Genomic DNA, 22809 nt, shown 5'->3' with positions numbered 1-22809 from the left:
TTTCGGTTTTAGACCGTTTATTGTTTCTTTTCGGCCATTTATTTACTTTGTTGATGAGTTTGCGCCAGCTGCGGCTCGTTGATAGATTGGCTTTCCTTCTATTTAAGTTCAGTGTTCTCACTCTCCGTTTGTCAGCCCGTCAATGAACCTCTGCCCCGCAAGACGTGGGTTCTGACTAAGCCCTATTGCCTGTTGGTATTTCCTGTTCGATATTGCTCCCGTTTATTTTGTCCTGTTTAATATCGGTTTCCAGTTTTATTCCCGGCTATTTTTGTCCTGTTTATTATTCTCTCCAGTTTTTGTTCCCGTCTAGTTTTTCCAGTTTAATTTCGATATCCTGTTTCTATATCAATCCTGTCTGTCCCGTCCTGTCCGGTTTTGACCCCATCCGTCCGATATCTGCTTGGGCAATTGGTGTCGATCTCCACCGTCTCTGGCTTCCTGTCTTTACATGCTGGACCGCTGCCTAACGTGCATGACTCCCCATTTCTCGTACAATAAAAGCTTGTGTGAGAACGTCACGCATTTGGGTCCTGATCCTGTTCTGGTTCATGATAGATGATAGATAGATAGATAGATCTATAGAACTTTTTTGTTTTCTGATTTTGGGTTCCTCTAATTATTTTTCAAGATTACATTGTTTAGCTTAAACAAAATGTTGTAATTGTATTGTTATTTAGTTTATATAGATTTTTTTAATATTATGGCTTTTGGAATACGTTCCGACAGGTAACAAGTAACTGTATGGGATTACATTCTTAAAGTAATCTTCCCAACCTTGTCCCTTATCTATTCACAATCGTGTTATCATTGCTAAACGCTGTTATTAATTCCCAGATTAAGCGAAATGTCCAGCCTTCAGGAAACGGGACGCATCCCATTTTTGTTCACTTCGTGCAGGGTAGATGGACGATAACGGAACACGGCCCATCTTTGTTCAACAGTAGGCAGGGCAGATGGGCTGCGAGAGTAAGAGAGTTGTTGCTTGTCTCCGCCACCCATTTATACTTGCTTCTCGGCCGGCTTTTTTTTAAATATCTTTCCTTTTTCTTCGCTTTTGTTGGAAGCCGAAAACAAACGTCTGTGAGGGGATGTCAAAACGGGTGCGAAGCAAAGAAGTCTGCGCGGACTGCAGCGCTCCGGGTATGTCAAATAAGCTAACCGAATTAGCCGTTGCGCTAATTTGCTTGCTAACACAACAACACGAATAAAATCAATTTTTACTCTCCTTTGATATTAAATACCGCTTATTTCATGTCATAACTGTAAATACTCCAGTCCTGTATACGATATTACTTATATTAGATCACGTTCTTTATATTGTTTTGGTATGTTTATCCGCGAGATGTGACGAACTTGTCTTATCGCGATATTTGCCTTTACTAAATAATACTAATTATCAGTTAGTAATGTTGAGTAATAATCACCAATGGATGACTAGCTAGTTAGGTCCGGAAGGTAAATTTCCTCCTTATTCTAGCAGATCACTTAAGCTGCAATACGTGTCGCTTTTAGTGGGATTCATAATTTGTATACAAATTGTCATGATGTTTAAATGGTCCTGAATTTTCTTGATAAACCATAAATGCTTCTCTTTCTACATATAAATGGTCAAGCCGTTGGTTCCCAATTTTTTGATAACTCAGTTATTGGTAAACATGGTAACCAGCCGTGTAGAGGTGCAAACCACAACCCCCCCCCAAAAAAACGGTACCTCGACGTTGTGGTGGTTAAGGGATCTGCAAACGATAACAGTAGACCCCAGGAATGTAACCTGAGATGGTACAGTGGAGTTCGTGGGAAAATGGTCTGCATGTATATGGCACTTTTCAAGTCACTAAAAACCTTCCAAAGCGCTTTTCAATGTGCTTCACACTTACCCATTCATACACACACTCACACACCGATAATGACAGCCATGCAAGTTGCCTCCCTGCTTATCAGTGGCATTAAAGGTTCAGTGTCTTTCCCAAGGACACTTGGGACAATTAACATTTACCCGTGTGATTTCCAATTACCGTAAATTCTGGGACTATAGAGCGCACCTGATTATAAGCCGCACCCACCACATTTTAAGAGGATAACCGCTTTTGTACTTACACAAGGCGCACCTGTATATAAGCCGCATGCGCCCACATTAATCTATGTAACACAATCACAAATTAAACCCAAACCCGACTTTGAGTCCCGCGATTGTAACTGAATATAAAGTACACAGTCCAAAAACCACAGCCGGCAAAATGAACGGAAAATTATACCGGTACTTAAGGTTTGATGCAGACCTGCAGAGTCCGGGTCCCGTTGAAAATAATCCAAGGAAAAAAAATGTATATTTCCAAAGGTAAGGGTGGGAAAATATATATATATCCACTATTGTCCGCTGCGTCCACAAATACGTCTCACCTCTACTCCTCTTCCCGTCAGCCCCCGTTTTTTTAAACAATAATGATTTGACAAAAGTTCAAACTCAAAAAAAGCTTAAAGATATTCACCTTTTCAGTGCAATTTTAGGATAAACCCAAGATCCACTCGAAGCTTCACAAGTTAACTTCATTTGAATTTAGAGAAGGTGGATCCAAGTTTACATACAGTTATTTTTGTAACTCCCCGATATGTGAAATCGTATCTTAAAAGTCGCTACCTTTTTGTAAACAGTTTATTCTTATTATTTTGGTGGGTTCTAAATGAGATTAGATGGGAGATTTGAATTAAAATACATTTTAAAACTTATTTTTCTGAGGATCGTCATGCCCTTAGAAGGCTTAGTTGCTTGAATTACCTACTTATTTGGTTTCTAATATGTCAAATCGTTACTTGCGTGTCCCGATTGTCGATTTGTAACGGCCATATTCCTTAGCGAGGGTTCCAACGCTTGTGTGTTTCTTTGTTTAAAGCTTTGTTTTCATGGTGATCCTGTTTGTGTTCCTCTCTTCAGCATTACTGCAACTCTTTGGACCTATAGTTGATAAAAATTGTACCAAAAACAGACAGGACAGACACTCCCCTACTTACGAACATTCGACTTATGAAAAACGGTAGATACGAACATTTCTTCGGGATGTCTAAAATATCCCGGACATTGCTGTAAGTTAGATTTTGTATTGTGTACCGAGTAGAGGACACGCTACCAACGTGTGGTGGCGCTGCGAGAGGTCACCCAGCATCCACCCCGAAGAAGAAATTCGCTTCTTCTTCCTAGTTTGTGTGTAAACATTCTATACTGTATCTCCAGCGGGCTAAGAACTTTGATGTTTTTATTGTTTGATATCTCGTGCATCCATTATATATGGTTGGTGTAAAGTGTAAAGAAGAGGCGAGCAGTTTCATTTAAAATAAAAGTGGAATAAGGAAGCTTCATCTGGTTGAGAAAATGGTTGGATCGCTTTTTTTCTGCCACTTTTTACCTCGTATGAGGAAGTCGCCTAACTCTTGAAGCTTATCTTTTAAAAGTAAGTTAAACTTAACTCCATTTATCTTTATGGAGCATATTATGTTATTAAATGTTTATTTTTTAGTACAAAATAATACAGGTTACTTATAAAAGCCTTAAGCATACAAAAAATAGCACTGAAGCAACTTACGAACAAATTCAACTTACGAACGATCGTCCGGAACCTCGTTTGTAAGTAGGGCAGCGTCCGTGTTGTTGGTGTCACCGTTTGGGGAAAATGCCATAACAAGGGGCCAAAACAATATCTTATTGAAAAGATTGAAAGGTAGGGACACCGTGGTTCACGCCGAGGCATGGTTTCGCAAGAGGGCCCCGCGAGTGCCAGCCGTGGATCCCGCCTCACTCGTATCGGATTCGTTCGGCCTCACTTTCGCTTCGAGGTTTTGCCTTGCCTCGTTTGCACATCGGACAGTTATACATGTGCGTTCGTCGCTTCCGTTCCCTTTTAGTGAGGTCCGTCATTCTTACCGCCCCAGCTCTTTCTGAGGCGGGTATCCACTCGGCTCGGGGGGGCCCAACGTTTGCCTAGTATCCTCGGCGCTGGAGCTTGACCCGCGCGTGACCTGGGGATCTACCGTGTTTATGTCTTAATTTGTATGGTGTTGATTCCTTCTAACTACATTGCTTTTAGTGGCATGTTTCTTTCTCTTTTGGCAGCAATGCATAGTTCTTCTCGCTCACAAACAGTGTCCGACTTACTAGACCATACCCGCTACGTGCGTTTTACAGAGCCTCGTTGGGCCTCAGTCAACCGAGGCGTGTTGATCTGCGACGAATGCTGCAGCATCCACCGAGGCCTGGGAAGACACAGCTCCCAAGTGCGACACCTGACCCATTCGGTGTGGCCCCCTTCCCAATTTCAGGTGATGCTAGTGCTACCAACGTCTTCACCTTCTGATCGTTTTTGCACATTAATGTGGCGTTGAACCGCTCGTTTTAGATGGTGCAGACGCTTTACGGCAATGGAGCAAATTCAATATGGGAGCATAGTCTTCTGGACCCCTCTTCATCGTCCTCATCGTCGGGTAGCAGCAAGCGTAAGACCAATCCACAAGACCGTGTTCAGTAAGTGTCTGAGTGACTATCTCTTACCATTTGAAGCGTTTGAGAAGGTTTTGATCGTTTGAAAAATGCCACATGACTGAATTCAATCGGTTGTGTTCAGTCCCAATAAGACGGAGTTTATCAAGGCCAAATATCAAATGTTGGCGTACGTCCATCGCATGCCTTGTCGGGAGGATGATAGCGTGACTGCTAAAGATCTTAGCAAGGTAAGAAATCAATGTCTCACAACTCAAGGCCTTCTATTCCAGATGCAGACAAACCGTTTAAACCCAAGGGCAGTACGGATGGTTAAGATTTTAATCCATTACAATCAATAAACCCGGCCCCAAAACCATTTTCTAAAACATGTTTTGATAAAATAGAAATAAAAATATCCAGTGCAAACTTTAGACAAAAATAAATTAAAACCCCTGTGTGAAAAATTCGCCCACTAGATGGCACTGTTTTGTCTAATTTGTATGAAAACCAGTGCCAAAAGCGCAGCGTAGCAGCAAGACGCCAAACATGGCAGCGACTTTTAAGTAGGGATTTGAGATTATGTTAACGAAATATAAATTTCTCGACCTATGATTTCCTAAAAAAAAAAAATTAACATTGGTATGTTAGTTCATTTATTTTGAATAGTATTTTAATCATTGTTTATTTTGACTGAATACAAATTTTTGTACTGGGAGCCACTAAAATGTACTCGCTATCCCTTTGACACACATATTTTGTGCAAAAATAGCTATTTATAGCTCGTTTATATAGCTTACTTACATAATAATACATTGCATTTCAAACAGGGTTGGGTAAGGTTACTTCAACTGGATTACTTTCAATTACTTTTGGATGACTCCAATACCAAATATGCTAATAAAAGACAAAAGAAACTAAATATGAATAAAATGATGACTAACAACAGGTGGTAAGCTTTCTCTCCTGGCTTTGATGTCTTTGATCTCCGGCAAAACTAACATAAAATGCGACAGAAACAAAATGAAAAGTAATCCAAACAGCTTGCCAACATCATTTTTGCCGTTCCGTGTGTTCCGTTACTCCCCAAGCCTGCACAAAATGTAGTCATTTTATTCCTATTTAGTTTATTTTGTCTTTTATTAGCATATTTGGTATTGGAGTCATCCAAAAGTAATTGAAAGTAATCCAGTTAAAGTAACCCTACCCAACCCTGATTTCAAAGCGCCTTTCAGGACACCCAAGGTCGCTGTACATATCGGTAGGACACAACAATAAAGGAAGAGTAAAACAAGCAAGTAATAAATAGCAATTAAAACACTTTAATGTAGAGTTTAAAGGGACGGTATGTGAGGCAGACGGTCAAGAAAAGGCATGCCTGAAGAGGTGAGTTCTGAGTCCGGATTTGAAGGTGGACAGGGTCGCAGAATTTCGGAAGTCAGGCGGCAATGAGTTCCAGAGCTGGGGGCAGAGCGGCTGAAAGCTCTATGCCACAATTCACCAGTTATTAGTAACTGTTGATTAATAATCAGCTCTGTCTTTGAGTAATTCAAACGGATCTCTTATATTACTACTCCAAATATTTTTAGCACATTTTCGACAAACTGATTTTTAAAATGAAGAATCAAATGCATTGATAAGATTTATTGCCCAGTCTTACATGTAGTCTCTTCACCAGGGTTTACCGATGTGGGACTTAAGGATACATGATTAGTGTTTTTAAGTAAATTATGAATTCTTATAAATTTATTTTTAAAAAATCGCCCATAATTTACATTTCTAAATCACACAGTGCCCTTATATTAGGCAAATGTTTTAGTAGTTGACTGAGGTTGTTTTAACCCTACTTTTAATGATTACAATCTGGTGATAACACAATAATTACATAGTAATAACAAGTTATTTTAAAAATGCATATGCAACTGTTGGCCCTTTGCGCTAATCAGTAACAATCGAGTAGCTTAAACTACAAAAATGTTGGTGACCCCAGTTTTAGGAATTGGGGGAACTTGTTAAGGTGACTCTAACTTGACTCTCCCTGCACAGCAACTGCATTCCAGCGTCCGAACAGGGAACCTGGAGACCTGCCTGAGACTCTTATCCCTGGGAGCGCAAGCCAATTTCTTCCACCCGGTGGGGGCAACTTCCGCCATGCTTATTGTTGTTGTTTCCTTTCCAGGTGATATCATGCAGCTAACAATAAATGTGTTTTTTTCCCCCTCCGGGTCTCAGGAGAAAGGAAACACGCCACTGCACATAGCCGCAAAAGCGGGGCAATTGTTACAAGCCGAGTTGTTGGCGGTGTATGGAGCCGATCCCGGCGCTCTTGACTCCAGTGGCAAGACTCCCATCGACTACGCTAGGTAAAGCCAGAGCAAGAGATAGAATTTCATCTCTGAACAGAAAAAACGCATGCGAGTGATTGTCTGTTTTACTATATTAACCGGATGGAAAAAATATATAACAGTGGTCAGCCATTAGTATGGTGTGCTACACAGTGAATACAAGACGATGATATCACATGATGGCTGACTAATTCAATTAATGTAACACAGAAGCAATTCAGTAGGTCAGCATGCCATGAACCATTTACTGGCTCGTTCGGTTACTTGCATCGATTATTTTCTTGTTGCTGGGAATACATTTAGAGAAACAACCGTTTCAAAATATTTTACTTGGGGGGGGTCAACTGTTTACTCAAATTGTGCCTTCATTTAGAAATGCACCGCCAAAATAACCAAAAGTGTATTTTCAGTTTCGTCCAACAAGGAAAAAAATAAAACCGACAAAGACTCCCGAAAGAACGATGTGATGCGTCACGTGATAAGTGAGGCAAGCCATGTGAAGCTGGCTTGCCCTCGGGGGGAGTTTGTGGCCACTGTGACTGCTTATTTTTCATTTTGGACACGAGATTAAGAACAAAACGCCTAGTTTATACCAACAAGACATTTTGCGTGTCCCTTTGCTTCCACGTTTTTGCTAACCGGACTTTGGTTATGGTTATGTCCCACTACAGAGCCAACTTACAACGGATTCAGATTTAGATCTACTTTATTGTCATTCTAGTACGAAATGTCAATACATCCGACCCGCACAGTTTCCTTGAATGTACAGATATAAATAAAATGTTGTATTGAGTTGGAGTATTGAGTACTATTAATATACTAAATAATTATGGCTATGTGTAGTATTTTACAGTAGTGCAAAGAGTAGTGCAAAGAGTGCAAGAGGAGCAGCTAACCAGATGTGCAAAATGGGCAGTCAGGTAAACAAGTCAGGTAAACCGTAACAATAACACTGTAGTACGATAGTGCAGAGGAGAACAGATGTGCAAGGAGTGGCTAGCTATAAAGAACTGCCAGTTGAGCAGTCAATTGAACGGCATTAAGTCATGTTCATAATTTACTATTATTATTATTTTGTTTCCTAGTCCTACTCTTTAATTGCACGAGACTAGGCAGACTACCACATCACCATCATAATTCTTTCCCTCCTACTCCAGTTTTCTTGTCACTACTCACTGTCCTGCCGATTAAAACTGAAGTGAGAGAGTGAGGATGATAGTTCAGTGCAGCAGATATTCACAATTTATTTTTCATTATAATCAGCCAATTTTAGTACTTATGTCCAATAAACTTGCTTTTGCTATTTGCGGTTTAGACCCATCAACAGTTTTATTTCATAGTTGTTACTTTATTGTCTGACAGATTATTTTTTAAGTGCAAAAATTCCCTTTTTGGTTTGAGAATGTTTGAAATCTGGAGCTAGCTGTATTTAAGTCAGTTATTTGTCATCTTATATTATGCCTTCTAAGCTAGTCAGTGAAAATATTCTTAATGGTGGTTTTGGGGTATTTATTTTTTGTGTTTTGGCAAAGCGTTTTCAGCTCAAAATTGTTATGGTTGCATCCCAACGTGTTGGTTTTTTTTTCATACCAAAGAGAAAATTCATACGCTCCAACTTTGTATTGCAGACAAGCTGGGCATCAAGAGCTGGCTGAGCGTTTGGTGGAGATTCAATATGAACTCACTGACCGCTTAACATTTTACCTCTGTGGACGGAGACCAGGTAATATTTAGAGGCACCTGCCTAAAAAGTGCCCCCCCCCTGAAAGTTATTCAGAAGTTAATGATGTTGACATTGTTTCAGATCATAGATCAGGGCAACACTTCATCATTCCTCAAATGGCAGACAGGTAAATGTGTTATTATGAATTGTTGGGGAGGAAAAAAATCGCTTCATAATTTCCATCTTCAAAATTTGGGAATAATGCAGTCAGTTTTTAAAAAACATAAATGGAAATTCTTACTTCCAAAAATAAATATTCTTGTATCTTAAAATCTGTCTGAGCTTTATTATATTAAAAACGTACATAGCACACCCTGAAATGAGTAGATTTTCATCCATTAATCGAAACACTTTTCCAACACTGCTTTCTTTTGATGTCTACAGGAACAAGTAAGTACCAGTCATGTTTCTAACTGTATGTACAATTTTTGGTTTCCTTTAAACTGATTTTCATATTTTTGTTTCTTTTAGCAGTCTGGATTTATCTGAATTTGCAAAAGCTGCCAAGAAGAAGCTTCAGTCTGTAAGGCGTCCTGTTTTTATTTTTATTATGAATTTTAAATGATTGTTTCACCAATTTTGTTTTCTTTTATTCCAGCTAAGTAACCATCAGTTCGAAGAGCTCGCTATGGATGTTTACGACGAAGTAGATAGACGGGAAACTGATGCTGGTATGATGCGGCAAAAACATTCGCGGTCCTTTGACTATTGTAGGGAAAAAAGATGAAGGTGCAATGTCACGGTGACCCATCACTAGCAAAATTTAGTTGCTCAGCGTGTCATTGTCACCCTATTCCAAGTTTCCAGGAGGTAATAGCATGACCTTGAATGCACCGCTACTGCTAATGGATGAGGCTAGTTTCAATTTGTCTCCCTCCTGTATCATTTTCATGTGGACAAATAAAAACCTGTTTGAATTTTTTTCTGAATGAAGGAATTGAATTTGCATCACTTATCTGGCAAGAAATTACCACTGTCTATTGATGTTAAATGGAAGACACACACTTTCGAAAGCTTGTGCTCACTTAATAAGACCTCAAGTGAGTCTGAGATTGTAGAGAATTTAGGTGCATTATTACTAAGGATGTTACAATTATGTAAACCAATTGCAATAAAAAGAATTCCGCAATATTTCCAACATACAGACACTCCCCTACTTACGAACAAGTTGCGTTCCAGACGATCGTTCGTTAGTTTCGTATGTTTAATGTTTATGTAAGTATGTTTAAGGCTTGTAGAAGTAACCTGTATTGTTTTTTACTAAGAAATAAACTTTTAATAAAATAATATGCTCTATAAAGATAAATAAAGTGAAGTTTAACTAACTTTTGGAAGATGAGCTTCAAGAGTTAGAGTCTGTGGTATAAAGTGGCCAGGAAAAGCGATCCAACCATTTTCTCAACCGCATCGAGCTTTCTTGTTCCACTTTCATTTCAAAAGAAACGGCTCGCCACTTTACACCAACTGTATTGAATGGATGCCCTAGATATTGAACAATAAACTCGTCAAATTTCTTAATGCGCTGGAGATGAAGTAGAGTATGTTTCCTTCTTCGGGGTGGATGCCGGTTGAGCTTTCACAGCGCTACTACACGCTGGTAGTGGCAGAAAGAAGCACTACTGTACTGTACTCGAAAAATGGTGCAAGATACAAAATGTAACTTACAGCAATGTCCGGATATTTTTCGACATCCCCGAAAAAAATGTTCGTAGCTACCGTTTTTCGCAACTCAAATGTTCGTAAGTAGGAGAGCGTCTGTATTGTGAAGTGCTCATGCCAGATTGTAATCTGTATTTGCTACTCTGGCACCCTCCGGTGGGCACTTTATTAGTGCAGTTTAGTTTAGTTAGGAATGTTTGACCACTCGGGCAGTTAGGATTTACATAAATAGCAACACATCCATCTTACACGAAATTCCGTTTCTTTAGTGTGTTTGGCCACTCAGAACCACAGCACACTTGTAACAGACACCACAGTGGTGCCATTCTTGCCGGTCAACCCCGAATACTCGTCCACCAGAAACCAAGTAAGCGCTTTCCCCTGTTTCTCTCGTCATTTTTTCAATCTAAGTACTGTTTTAATTTGAAATTCTCCATCAGGGCCGTCAGAAGCTGGCAAGGTTTAGCGCCCATGAATTTGCAACCCTGGTCATCGATATTCTGACGGACGCCAAACGGCGACAGTGGGGGAACTCTTGCGAAAGTCCTAAAGGTGCGAAAATGTATTCTTGCCTTTTCTGTCCTCTGTTGAAGGAAAATTTAAAATAACTGCTTGGTCCTACTGGAACAACAAAATGAGTTAGTTTTTTTTATATGTCTCATTTATATAGTGACACCTAGTGGTGTAAAACACACATATACTATCTCATAAACATTATTTGTTGAATCACTAAGTAGATTTAGAAATTTGTGATTATATTACACACCTTTAGACGCCCTTTAAAAAGAACTACTACTACTGGAGCCTGAATGTTGGAAGGTAGCTTGTCCCATTGGTGCTTTTAGCAGTTAATAACCACTTATCTCCCTCAGCAGAGCCCTGCATGTTATGGTCACAAAGTACCATGATTCAGGCATCTGGCGCTGTTATCTTAGGTTATTTCCTCAGTTTCCTTCTTGAGCCACTCATATTAGCCACTTGGCTAATATCACTCGCCTTCCACAGCTGATCATGCAAGAGAACGTTGCTGAGTTTTGTGATTCTAGATCAGGATGTTTGACAAATTCTGTTTTTTAGTAGATTCTCCCAGATGCCGTTGGCCTTGTTTTATAGTGTCACTCTCTTTTCACAACTGAGTTCTGTGATTCAGGGTCCCGAGGCTTGTAAAAGACTTGTAATGTTCTACTGGCCCTTTTCAGTAGTTTCTCTAACTAGCTGCTAAAGTTAGCCGCTTACACAAGATCTGACCAGCTCCAACTATTCATACTTTTCAGCTGCTCCGGCTTGTTTGGTCTTTTGTTGTCACCCGCAGGAATTAAAACCAGCTTTCATGTCCTTTCGCATCCTTTCTCACGCTAGACAAATTTGAAGTTGGCCTCTGAATTTAGCAATATGGTTTCTTTCGGGCCTTTGAATTTCCTCTTCTTTAAATGTTCATTTCATTTCTAAACCACAAAAGACGTCTATTGGTGAATTCTTACTCACTGTCACTTATAATACTTCAATTTACAGAGAACGTGGAGCTGATCCTGCAAGGAATAAACAGTCGGCACAGCAGCGACAGCCAATATAACGACCAGCCAGACTACGACAGCGTTGCCTCGGATGAAGATCCCGTCCTAGAGGCGTCCCGCGCTGACAACGGCACCGATGGAAGGACCAAGGTTTGCTCAGATGCATGTTCTGATCGAGACTGATCAAATAAATTCAAAATTTTGTGTTCACGCACCAGAGCTCTGAGTCATCGGACCTGTCGGATGGCCCCATCACGGTCCGGGAGTTCATGGACGTGAAGAGCGCCCTCACCGCCTCGGAAGCCAAAATTCAACAGCTTCTCAAAGTCAACTGTCACCTCAGTGAGGAACTGCGAGCCATGCAGGGCAAGGTTTGTCAAGTCTTTAATTGTTGTTTTTTTGGTTTTGTTTCTGATGTCGTGTGGCCCGCTTTTCCTACGGAGTGCTGCCCAGAAATTCCAATTGTTTTCCTGTGGTTGCTTTACTGCTCCTTAATTAAACAGGCAGTTTAAATGCTGCCTTTTTTTTTATACAAATGTCTTCTTGAAGATGGATAAACATTGATTAAACTTAATTAACCAGATAAATGTAAGTCCACACATGCTCTGTATTAAGATTGTTACCTTATGTGATTAATTTTGTCAATATTGTCTTTCTATGTATTTTTCTTATTCCCGAAAAAAAAAAGATTAAGTCAAGTCAAGTCATGTTTATTTATATAGCCCTTAATCACAAAGAGTCTCAAAGGGCTGCACAGATCAAAGGCTATAGCAAACTACAGACTATTATGACACCATCCCCTCACCTAAAACCTACATGAGGGCAAATAATACACATATTATCAACATAAAATATAGGTTATTCATATGCTATAGAGTAGAAGTGTGTTTTAAGCTTAGATTTAAACATTTACACTGAGGTTGCAGATCGAAAATCAGGGGGAAGATCATTCCACAGCACCGGTTAAAAAATAAGAACGACTGTAGGTATAATATAGATTTGAAATGAGCAAAATGATCGGGCAGTAGAACAAGAAAACTCAATATGTAAATAAACAAGAAGCTGTCGGGGATAAAACAAGGGATACAGCAAAACCGGCCAGGCTAGTTGGCCCAAAAACTGATGGAGGGCAGCCAATGAGGGCCAACAGGAAACAAACAAACCAGGAAAGCCTGATACTGCTCCGAAGCTAACGGGAAGATACAATTATACAAACCGCGACACATGTGGCAAAACACTGACAAAAAGCCACAATCACCCACCTCCAAGCAGAAATGAGCGGCATTCAATTCCTGTTACTACAAACACTGTCTGTTTCTGAGCTGGCCTCCTCTGTTGTGTTAATGGGATTCAATTGAAAGTGTCGTTTTCCTTTAATGATGTCACAGCTCTATCGCAAACAAACCAAGTCAATTTGGAGACTAAATATCTCGAGTCCCCCAGCATCAAGGTTGCATAATTGTAGGGGGGGGGGGAAACACTTAACGTTGTGTGCTTGATTGAAAAATAAATCTGTTTGGGAATACCTTTTAAATTGCAGCATTTGCGATTGTTCAAATCCTTGAGTCAAGACGCCACTATATTTCAAAATAGCCCAAATGCTTTTTTTCCTTGAGTTATGGCTGCAATTTCTTTCATTATTAATGTCTGTTCCATTTCACCTCTCTTATCCCTCCCAGCTGAACTCCCTGCAAACAGAGAACACGACACTGCGGTGGCAGGCCCCTGCAGCACAGCACCAGGGGCCCGCTAACCGGCGCCAAACCCGCGGCGGGCGCGCTATGTCCATGTACGAGACGGGCTCCATCCCTAGGCAGCCCCCCCACCGCGAAGATTGCGCTCGGCGGGAGGACGGTGTCGTCTTACAGCCCTTCCCTACCAACGTAAGCGCCACGGGGGTATTGCGGCTCCTGATCGGCTGTCGACATGACTCCGAATCATGCCTGGCTTGGAGCTGGTGTTATTTTTTGGTTTTTGGGTCTGATCATTCATTCATTTCATTTAAGTTGGCTCAACTTGGTGTGACCCTTTTCTAGATGGGGAGGGGTCCTTTGGGAACGGCAGCTTCCTCCCTCCCATCCTTCCCCTCTTCCCTGTCGTGGTCGCGGGATGAAAGATCTCGAAGGGTTAAGTACTGGAGGAGGGCTCTACAGAAAAGCACCTCGCCCGCCCTCCTTTTTGATGCTAGCTGCCTCTCACCTGACATTTGTTTCTTTTCAAAGCAGCCTGGCTTGCCTTGCTGGCCGCACCCTCGCTTTTGACTTTTACTGAATCGCTTCAGTTCAGAGGCGCGGTTCGAAAGTCCTCCAAAGAAAGCTGAAATGTGCCTCTCGATAAAAACGTTAACACTTCACGCCAGCATTTGTTTGCAATGACTAATCGCATCCTGGTTGTCCTGTGTTGCACCCAACAATGCATGGTTCTGTGGCGTCTATGCTTTTGGATCGGATGGTGATTGTCTTGTGTCTCCACAGGGCTGCAGCTTGGAGGCACACAGTGCCATGCTCAGCTTTGATACAGCGTCGAGCCTCTCAGAGCTCGTAAACACAAGGTGAGAAATGTTTGGGTCGAACTAAGACTGGGACCCAAAAACCTTTTAAAAATAAATTTTAAGCAATTAATCTGCCATGCATGTTTTGGGTATGTGGGGGGAAACCGGTGTGCCCGGAGATAACCCATGCAGGCACGCGCAGAATATGCAAACTCCGGACAGGGAATTAGACTCAGAACTTCTGAACCAAGAAGAACCCGCTAGACACAAGAATTACTGATATTTAGATTGGTTTTGATGCAAATGAATTGGCACGCATAAATTGTGATTAATTACCCGAAATGCCACAATTAGTTTGTTTAAATGATTTATAATCGACTGCAGGTTGGCCAAATAAAATTGAACTGCAAAATAGGTTCAGACCTTACAAATGACAAATGATTACATGAAATTCGATTTAAGTCAAACTGGCACTTTTGAGAGCGATTATTTAACCACAAAATGTCACTGTATTGTGTCGTCCAACCGAAACAAGTGTCAAAAAGCACAAGGAAGAATACAAAGTTTGGTGACCCAAAAGCACCAGTTTTCCCAGCTTTTTGCAAGGTTTTTGGTTTTTGACAAGATGGATAACAATTTGATCAGCTTCCTCTAAGTGAGGCTCATGATATGTTCAATGCATATCAAATTCCTTGATGAGATTATATTTAACATTAACGTTTCACGGATCCCTCAACACCAAGGTCGGAGGGGCTCCTTTACCTGTGGTGTGTCTTGGGCAAGTACAGCAGGGTTGTGCCAGTCCCTCTGCAGGCCATTTTTAGGGGGTATTAATTTGCTCCCCTACATGAAACCGATAGTACTGCTATCCATAGTTACCAGTAGCAAGAGATGCCTCCTGATCTGACTCAAATACAGCACCTTCATGATCTGGTTGACGTTTTTTTGCAATGTAAACCGCTCTTCAGAGATGAGCCAGACAATTGGTATTGATGGGCTGTGGCGTATAACAATACTGATACTAGATCGTATAGCAATGGAGAAAACAAATCATTTCCTTTTATGATAGATTGTAGGTTCATAGGCTCTTTGTCCGGTAAAGGACTTAGCATTTCATAAAAAAATAAAGGATTTATAATATTCCATAAATAAACAATGTCCCTTTTTAAAGTTTGTGCTGTGTCGTTCGTAATTATCTATGTATTTTTGCTTACTTTTAAAATGACCTTGTTTTCCTTTCACAAGGCGTGAAATATTACACACGGACCCTTTAACAGATAAAATAGTGATCTTTTGATATTTAAGCTCCCCTCCTCTCATCTATTTTGTGAAGTTTTCTGGGAACCTCCGAGGGCGAAACGGACGGCGAGGAAGACTCCACCGCTCTGCCGAGTACGGAGGACGTCATCTGCAAGACGGAGCAAATCACAAAGAACATTCAGGAGCTTCTGAGGGCCGCCCAGGAGACCAAACACGAAAGGTAAAATTGAGTTTTGTACTAATCTTGGAGTGCAACAAATAATCAACAACTAATTGTCAAATACATTTGTTATTGATAAAAGTGTTGTCTTGTGGTCAACGACGGCATGACTAAGGAAAGAAAACAGGAATCTTTACATTGCAGCCATGAGTACACGCCCTCACTTTTAAAACCTTCATGACACATTCCTCGTCATATAGTCTTTCCAAAGGCGCATTCTTCCGAGGCTTATTTAATTTTCCGACGACACAGCCAGTTTTGAGTTAGAGGAAAACAAAAGCGGCACAGATCCTCGTAAGCTAAATGGAGCTACAGCAGTGACATCCCTGCCATCTTGGCACTATGTGTGAATCGGCTCCTTTGTTTGGGGTCAATACTGCGCTCACAACACAGGCAGACTACAACAGTAGGATTTTATAAATAAAGTCATTTAATTAAAAAAAAAATCAGTAGACCCCTACCCAGAATATGACATAAATCCATTAAGGGGTGGAGTTTATTAAGTAATATTTTTATACAGCGGGAGTTGAAATCCTATGGTAATCGGTTAATGCCTTCCCCAGTACATCAGGTAATAACATAATTGCACAGATTTATTACATCTTAGTAATGAATTAGCAAATTATAAGTACTATTCATATCTAATATATGTGTACAGGATAAAATGAGACCAAATATAAATACATGTAAAGAAAAAAAAATGACATAGTTTTGGTGTGGTGTGACTTAAGCTGGTACAGTGGAGTTAGTGGGTGAATGCAAAGGGTGGGGCAAACAGCAAATAAAAATGATCAATTATGCATAAAGCAACCCAACCAATAACCACCTACCATGCATGTGTAAATGTGTCTGTCTGAAAGCTTCCTACCATGTTCGGAGAAGATCTGTTTGGCTGTGAAGGAGATGGCTGCTCTGTTTCCCAAGGTAACACAATACTCATCCAGCTCTGCAGAAACGGCATGTGTTCAATTAACAACACAACATAATGTGCTAAACTAGAGACTCAATTTAATATTCCTCTCATACAAGGAAAAACATAGTTTTTCCCAGTTTTTTTGCAGGAGAATCCTTGATGGGCAAAATCCGCAAAATAGAAGCAGAGCACAATGCACGACAAAAATCTGCCAAAAAGTAAACCGCGATACAGCAAGGGATTACTGCATTTTAATCTTTAAAAAGTTTTAATCGATATTTAAAAGTTTGCCCAAAAAAATCCTAAATGTAAGACCAAAATGCTGAGCTGAAATCAATGACAAAAAGGTTTCTGTATTTATTTGTGTATAACAATAAAATGATTGCGCAGTTTAAAGCAGAGATCGTGGAATTTATTCACCTATTTTCCAAAAAAGGATCAGCGAAACCAAAATGGGTTAAAGTACTTTACATACTCACATATAAGGCTACATCGCATCTAACAGACTCCACAAAACTGCTTGAAATAGCCACATATGAAGTTATATGTATATAATTTTAAAAAGACTAAACATAAATAATTATTCTATTATGTAATTAAATACAATAAATATACTAGTAAAAAGCGACAAAAAATAACATTTTTAAACCATTACCGTACCTTCCAGCAGTGCTTCAGTGCCAGATTCTTGTACACACATTTTCGTATTTTGCCATCATTTCCTTCATGAATGGATCGTTGTGAATTTTTTCCACTTATCCCTGAATTTCTTTAGACTTGTTATTTATTTTTAGCAGTCATAGGAAATAAAACCAACGAAACCACAATAAAATGAGATGTGGGTCCCTCTCAAACGCGCCAATTGACTAAACAGGAAGAAACGCTTGAGCAAAGCATTATTGCCATCCACTGTTGGGGAGTGTAATTGACCCTATGTTTTTTGTCTTCGAAGCATTATTTTGATAGGTCAAAGGCCTGCAACTCACTTTTGGGTCCTGACCCACTAGTTGAGAAACACATGCCTAGTGGGTATGATTTGGCGCTCTTACCGCCGCGACCCGCGTTCGAATCCCGTCGCATCCAATGTTTTGCGATTTTGGACTTTCAATCATTGCATATGAAATAACTCGCACCTATACGTTGAGTTCTCTTTTTAGGTTAAAATGAAAATGTTATACATGGATAAAATCGGTACATTCTGGCGTTGCCATGGCGACCACTCCGCTTCTGTCGCCATCCGTAATCCTATCTCCGGTCTGCCGACAGAGGCCGTCCTCGGAGACCGTTCGCGGTTCCCTGTCGCTGCTCACCTCCAGTGCCGGGCGGCTGCACTGCGAGTGCCGAGGGCCCCGCCCCCCCGGTGCCGCCGAAGTCCAGCTGGTCACGCAACAAGTCATCCAGTGCGCCTACGACATCGCCAAAGCCGCCAAGCAGCTCGTCACCGTGACCACCAAAGAGAACAATAACTAGCCGGGATCACGTACGGTGCCTTGCAAAAGAATTGCCCCCCTTCCCCGAGAACCTTTTGACATATTGCCATATTTCAGGCTTCAAACTTGTAGATTAAACAACTCCATATATTTTGTAAGAATCAACAATGTGTGAGACACAATCGAGAAAGAACAGCAAATTCAATGTTTCGTATTGTTCTAACGAATAAAAAAATGAAAAGTAGGCGCTCTTAAGTTTGGCACATTTTGAAACTGAATTTTTGGCCCATTCTACCTTACAAAACAGCCCATATTCGTTAAAGTTTGATGGTGATCGGTTGTGCACAGAATTTTTCATTTCTTTTCATAAATACTTGATAGGATTAAGGTCTAGAATTTAGCTTGGTCATTTTTATACCTTTATATTGTTAGTTTTAAACCATTCCATTGTAGATCTGTCAGAACCTGAACCTGCGCCCGATTCGCAGGTCTCTTGTAGACTGTAACAGATTTTCTGCCAAAATTGCCCTGCGTTTGGCTCCATCAACTCTAACAATCTTCCCAGCCTCTGTTCAAGTAACCCCTAAACACGATCTGCCACCACCATGTTTGACAGTGCGGATGGTGTTTTCAGAGTGATGTGCAGTGTTAGTCTTAGGCAAAACGTAATTCTTTCAATTTTGGTCTCATCCTACCAGAGCACCTTGTTCAAAATGTTATTTGTGTCTCCCATGCGGCTTCCTGTAAATGCCAAACATGCCTTTTTATGGTATTCTTTCAGAAGATGCTTTCTTCTTTCCACTCTTCAATAAAGGGCAGATTTTTGCACAGTATGGCTAGTAGTTGTCTTATGCACAGATTTGATTCACCTCAGCTGCAGATCATCCAATGTGATCATGGGCCTCTTGGTAGCTTCTCTGATTAGTTTCTTTGTTTTTTGGGCCAAAAGTTAAGAGTGATGGCTAGGTCTTGGTAGGTTTGCAGTGGTTTCATGCTCTCTCCATTTTGCTATTATTGCTCAGACAGTACTCCAAGAGATGTGTAAATGCTGTGAAATCTTCCTGTATCGCATTCCTGGTCTAAACTTTTCCACGACTTTATCCCACACCTACCTGGTGTGTTTTTGGGTCTTCCTAACGCTGTCAGTTCAGGTGCATTTTAAGATTTTGAGACTCAATGACACACAGGTCATTTAGATCAACATTGGATCATTTAGAAGTCATCCGAACTTCTGGAGTCAGTTGGCTGATCTGAGAGAACAAAGGCCAATATTTTGCAACACCTACTTTTCCGCTTTTTCGTTAAATGTAATATAAAATGTTGAAATAATTTTCTTTCACTTCACAATTGTGTCTCACATGTTGTTGATTCTTAGAAAATGTTTTCAATTTTTTTATCTTTAAGTTGTAAGTCTGAAATTTTGGCAATATGACAAAAAGTTATTGGGGATTGGCAATGCGTTCACTAGGCACTGTAGTACCCCACACATCTGAGAGAGTTACATTCCTTTTGCTTGGAAAATCGAACATTTTTTTTTCACAGTGGAGAATATTACCTCACAACTGCAACAGCTCGCAATAAGCATTCCACTGATATCATGGATTGGTCGCTAACCCCAGTTTCACCTTTGGGCTATAAAGCAAGGATCTCGTCACCAAGGTAACCATAGTGAAACCCTTGCTTTTGATAGGGGGGAGCCAAGCCCGGCTATTTTGTATTATTAGTTTAAACTGGGGGTCACTAGGCTTTTTGAAGCCAAGAGCTACTATTTTGTTACTGGTTAGCCGCGCGACGGGCAACTAAATTGATGTGAATTTCTTTACACGGATCGCTTAACTCCCTGTGTTATTGGGGCACCACTTTCTGTGGTGTGTCTTGGGCAAGTAGAGCCTGGCAGGGCCCATCCCTCTCCAGGACGTTGTTTTGGTTTTAGGTTTACTCCCCCACAAGAAACCGTACTGGTATTCATTGTTACCATTAGCAGGAGTAGCCTCCTGATCTGACTCTGATACAACACCTTCATCATTTGGTCACCGTTGTTTTTCGGTGTAAAGCGTCGTTCCGCTCTTTAGATATGAGCCGTACGTTGGCATTGATGGGCAGCCGGCCTAGAAAAGCAGTAGCACACTTCGCTCTCAAAGACATTGAGTTAGTGTCCAACGATACTTTGGTGTGACATGACTTGAGCTGGTACAGTGGAGTAGCAGGTGGATCTAGGGGGTGGGGGTTTTGGTGTCAGAGTGGCAGTTTGAAAATCAAACCAAAGAATTGCCCTGCCCTTAAAAGCTATGTTCCTTTAATGGCCTCCTTATTTTTAAAATTAGTTATGGCCATGCATCTTACCTAGGTCAACCACTAAAACATCTGCATTGTATAAGAGCACTGATTAATTGACATATCTAAATTATAGGCTAAACTAAATGGAGTTTTAGAAGAATTGCTCAAGTATTTGGAAGACACTGTTTATGGCAATGATTTGTTATACCAGTTAGAAACTAAGTTTCTTAAAGAAACACAATGGCCAATCACTGGTGAGCCATTTTCAGGGCCAGTCTGGAGGCTACTCAGGTGTGCTTAGAGGGCTACCTGTGAGCACCCGGTAGGTGACCCCTGGTTAAAACCACAAATATCACTAATTTTTAATCCCAGAATACTTACATACTACTCTCCTCTTTTATTTTAGCAGGGTTTACTGTTTCTCACACAAGTGTTATTCTTACCGCCATACTTCTATATTTGTGTATAAACACGCTAACCCTTGTGAATGTGTGCAGACGTCCGCAGCGGCTCATATGAAATCCATTTAGACTATTATGCAAATGGTGCAGGATCATCTGAGTGGAACAAAGTTGCCATTTAATCCCAAAACATGTAACATATTGTATAAAATCGGCACAAAAAATGCCTTGATCAGTCTATGTGCTCCTAGCATAAATCCGAAGAAAGGCTACAGCATTTGTAGTTTATCAGAATTAGCTTTTATAGACTATTTGTCATTACTTACTACTCACCTTATGTCGTTTTCCTTGTTTCATCGGTACTATTCATTGGCATTACTTTGGTTCCACTTAAGAGGTTCTGCTATGTATATAAATGTACCTATCTATGTAATTAACAGATTTAACCGGAATGCTTTTGTTGTATTTATGAATATGCGTGAAAAAAAAACATCAGTGTTTATTTTATGTACGCACCTTAAAGGAGACATATTACAGGTATAAGTGTCATATTTTTAAACAGTTGTGCCAGTTGGATAACCTAATGGTCGATAAAACAAATCATATACACCTGTTTGCATATGGTACAAGGATATGTCCCTTTTAAGGTGCCAGGAATGTCGGAGTCCTCGTTTGGGAAACGTGGATCCGAGGCTATAAACCAGGGGTCGGGAACCTTTTTGACCCAAAGAACCATAAAAGCAAATATATCTACAGTATATGTTTATTTGGAAAGCCCCACACCATATATTAAAAGACAAAATTGAACAAACCTGCTCTCCAGACCAAAGCTAATTCAGCACATGTGAATTTTGAAAATTTATTAAAATCTATGAATAATAATAATGCTTGTGTCACATATCAATATACCTCTTAAAATCTGTCTCTTCCGTCAAGTGTTGAGGCTCATTTTCACCATATTTTTTGCCCTAAATAATAGTCTTACAACAAGGTGTGAGCAGATATTTTGGAGAAATTTCACAAAATACTGCAAACAAGGATACCATCGTATTTAGCTTCTACGCAGACAGCGCTGCTCGAGGGGAGGAAGCAGCGCTCGCGCTGTGTCTATAGCTCCACCTATTCCTCCCGCTTACCCAATCAAATTGCTCTGGTTGCTTTGCTAGAGATTTTTGGTGTTTACAGTTTGTTCTGTGGGTTTTTGTTGTAAAGTGACACAAATACAAACATCGATTTAATATAAAGAATTATTTCGCGATTCATAGCCAAAACGGTGTCTGTCGGTGTGACACTTTGTGAACTAGTTGAAACTGTTCTATATGTACTGGACTGAAACCTTCACACAGTCGGTATCGTCTTGCCTTTGCATGTGCGACATTCAGCTCCGAATGTAACATATTAAATATTTGAGCAGGTTCTTTTTTTTAATTTTATTTAATATCCGAGCTATATATGGCTCGTGAGCCATAGGTTCCCGACCCCTGCTATAAACTTTCAATCAACTCCGATCTAATGTGTCACTTTCCGTCCTGAATGCCGGGGGTGGAAAAAGAAACAGAATACCTCAGTGAAGGTGGTATGGGTTACAAGTGTCTAAAAAAAACAAAAAAGAACCTCGTTTAGATTTGTTTATGCACTGTAACAAAAAAAAAAATGCAGCCTAGTACATCACAACTCTCTCCAAACATGATTATAAAACGTTTGCCTTTAAAAATTCTTGGTTTGTTCTTTTAACTTTGTGTGCCACGGCTTGCCATATTTATTCTGAGGTGGGAGAAATGTCAAACTTGTGTGTTATTTTCCTATGTTCCCCCTCAAATATTCTAGCATATACAAAACTAACAATGAATAAAGCTATATTTAATGTGGGAGTTGGCGTTTTTGGTGTCGAGGAAAGAAGAAACTTGGATTGAGTGACAAATATAACCTGTAATAGGTGGAGTTTCATTAAAATTGAAAGTTTTTGCAGTGTTATTCCACATTTATAATATAAATCTATAGTGTTTATGAACAGCAAGGTTCGCCAACCATTTTAAAGCAGAGAGCTCATTTTTTATAGATTTCATTTTTTATACTGATTTAACTTTTTCCCCCTGTCAATCAAT

General features: G+C 40.3%; 1 protein-coding gene across 3 annotated transcripts; it reads left to right on the top strand.

The window, feature by feature from the left end:
- Positions 1-941: 941 nt before the first annotated feature.
- LOC148350127 (ARF GTPase-activating protein GIT2-like) lies at positions 942-22572 on the top strand. 3 transcript variants are annotated; one of them, XM_088319882.1, is made up of 20 exons: positions 942-1143; positions 4181-4314; positions 4392-4516; positions 4617-4722; positions 6518-6604; positions 6704-6834; positions 8445-8539; positions 8621-8666; positions 9014-9062; positions 9138-9210; positions 10468-10565; positions 10639-10750; positions 11711-11862; positions 11931-12083; positions 13392-13595; positions 13749-13838; positions 14187-14263; positions 15537-15683; positions 16544-16607; positions 17863-22572. In XM_088319882.1, the coding sequence occupies exons 1-20, from the start codon at positions 1092-1094 to the stop codon at positions 18064-18066; spliced, it is 2199 nt and encodes a 732-aa protein (XP_088176008.1). In that variant the 5' UTR covers positions 942-1091; the 3' UTR covers positions 18067-22572. The 3 variants fall into 3 exon arrangements, with proteins under 3 accessions (XP_088176008.1, XP_088176007.1, XP_088176009.1); XM_088319881.1 differs by having other exon boundaries at positions 9011-9062; XM_088319883.1 differs by lacking the exon at positions 13749-13838 and having other exon boundaries at positions 9011-9062.
- The last annotated feature ends 237 nt before the right edge of the window (positions 22573-22809 follow it).

The sequence above is a fragment of the Urocampus carinirostris genome, chromosome 16 (assembly GCF_059441175.1).
Source record: "Urocampus carinirostris isolate Australia breed hairy pipefish chromosome 16, RoL_Ucar_1.0, whole genome shotgun sequence".
NCBI classification, from domain to species: Eukaryota; Metazoa; Chordata; class Actinopteri; order Syngnathiformes; family Syngnathidae; genus Urocampus; species Urocampus carinirostris.
This window is presented reverse-complemented; position numbering and strand designations above follow the sequence as displayed.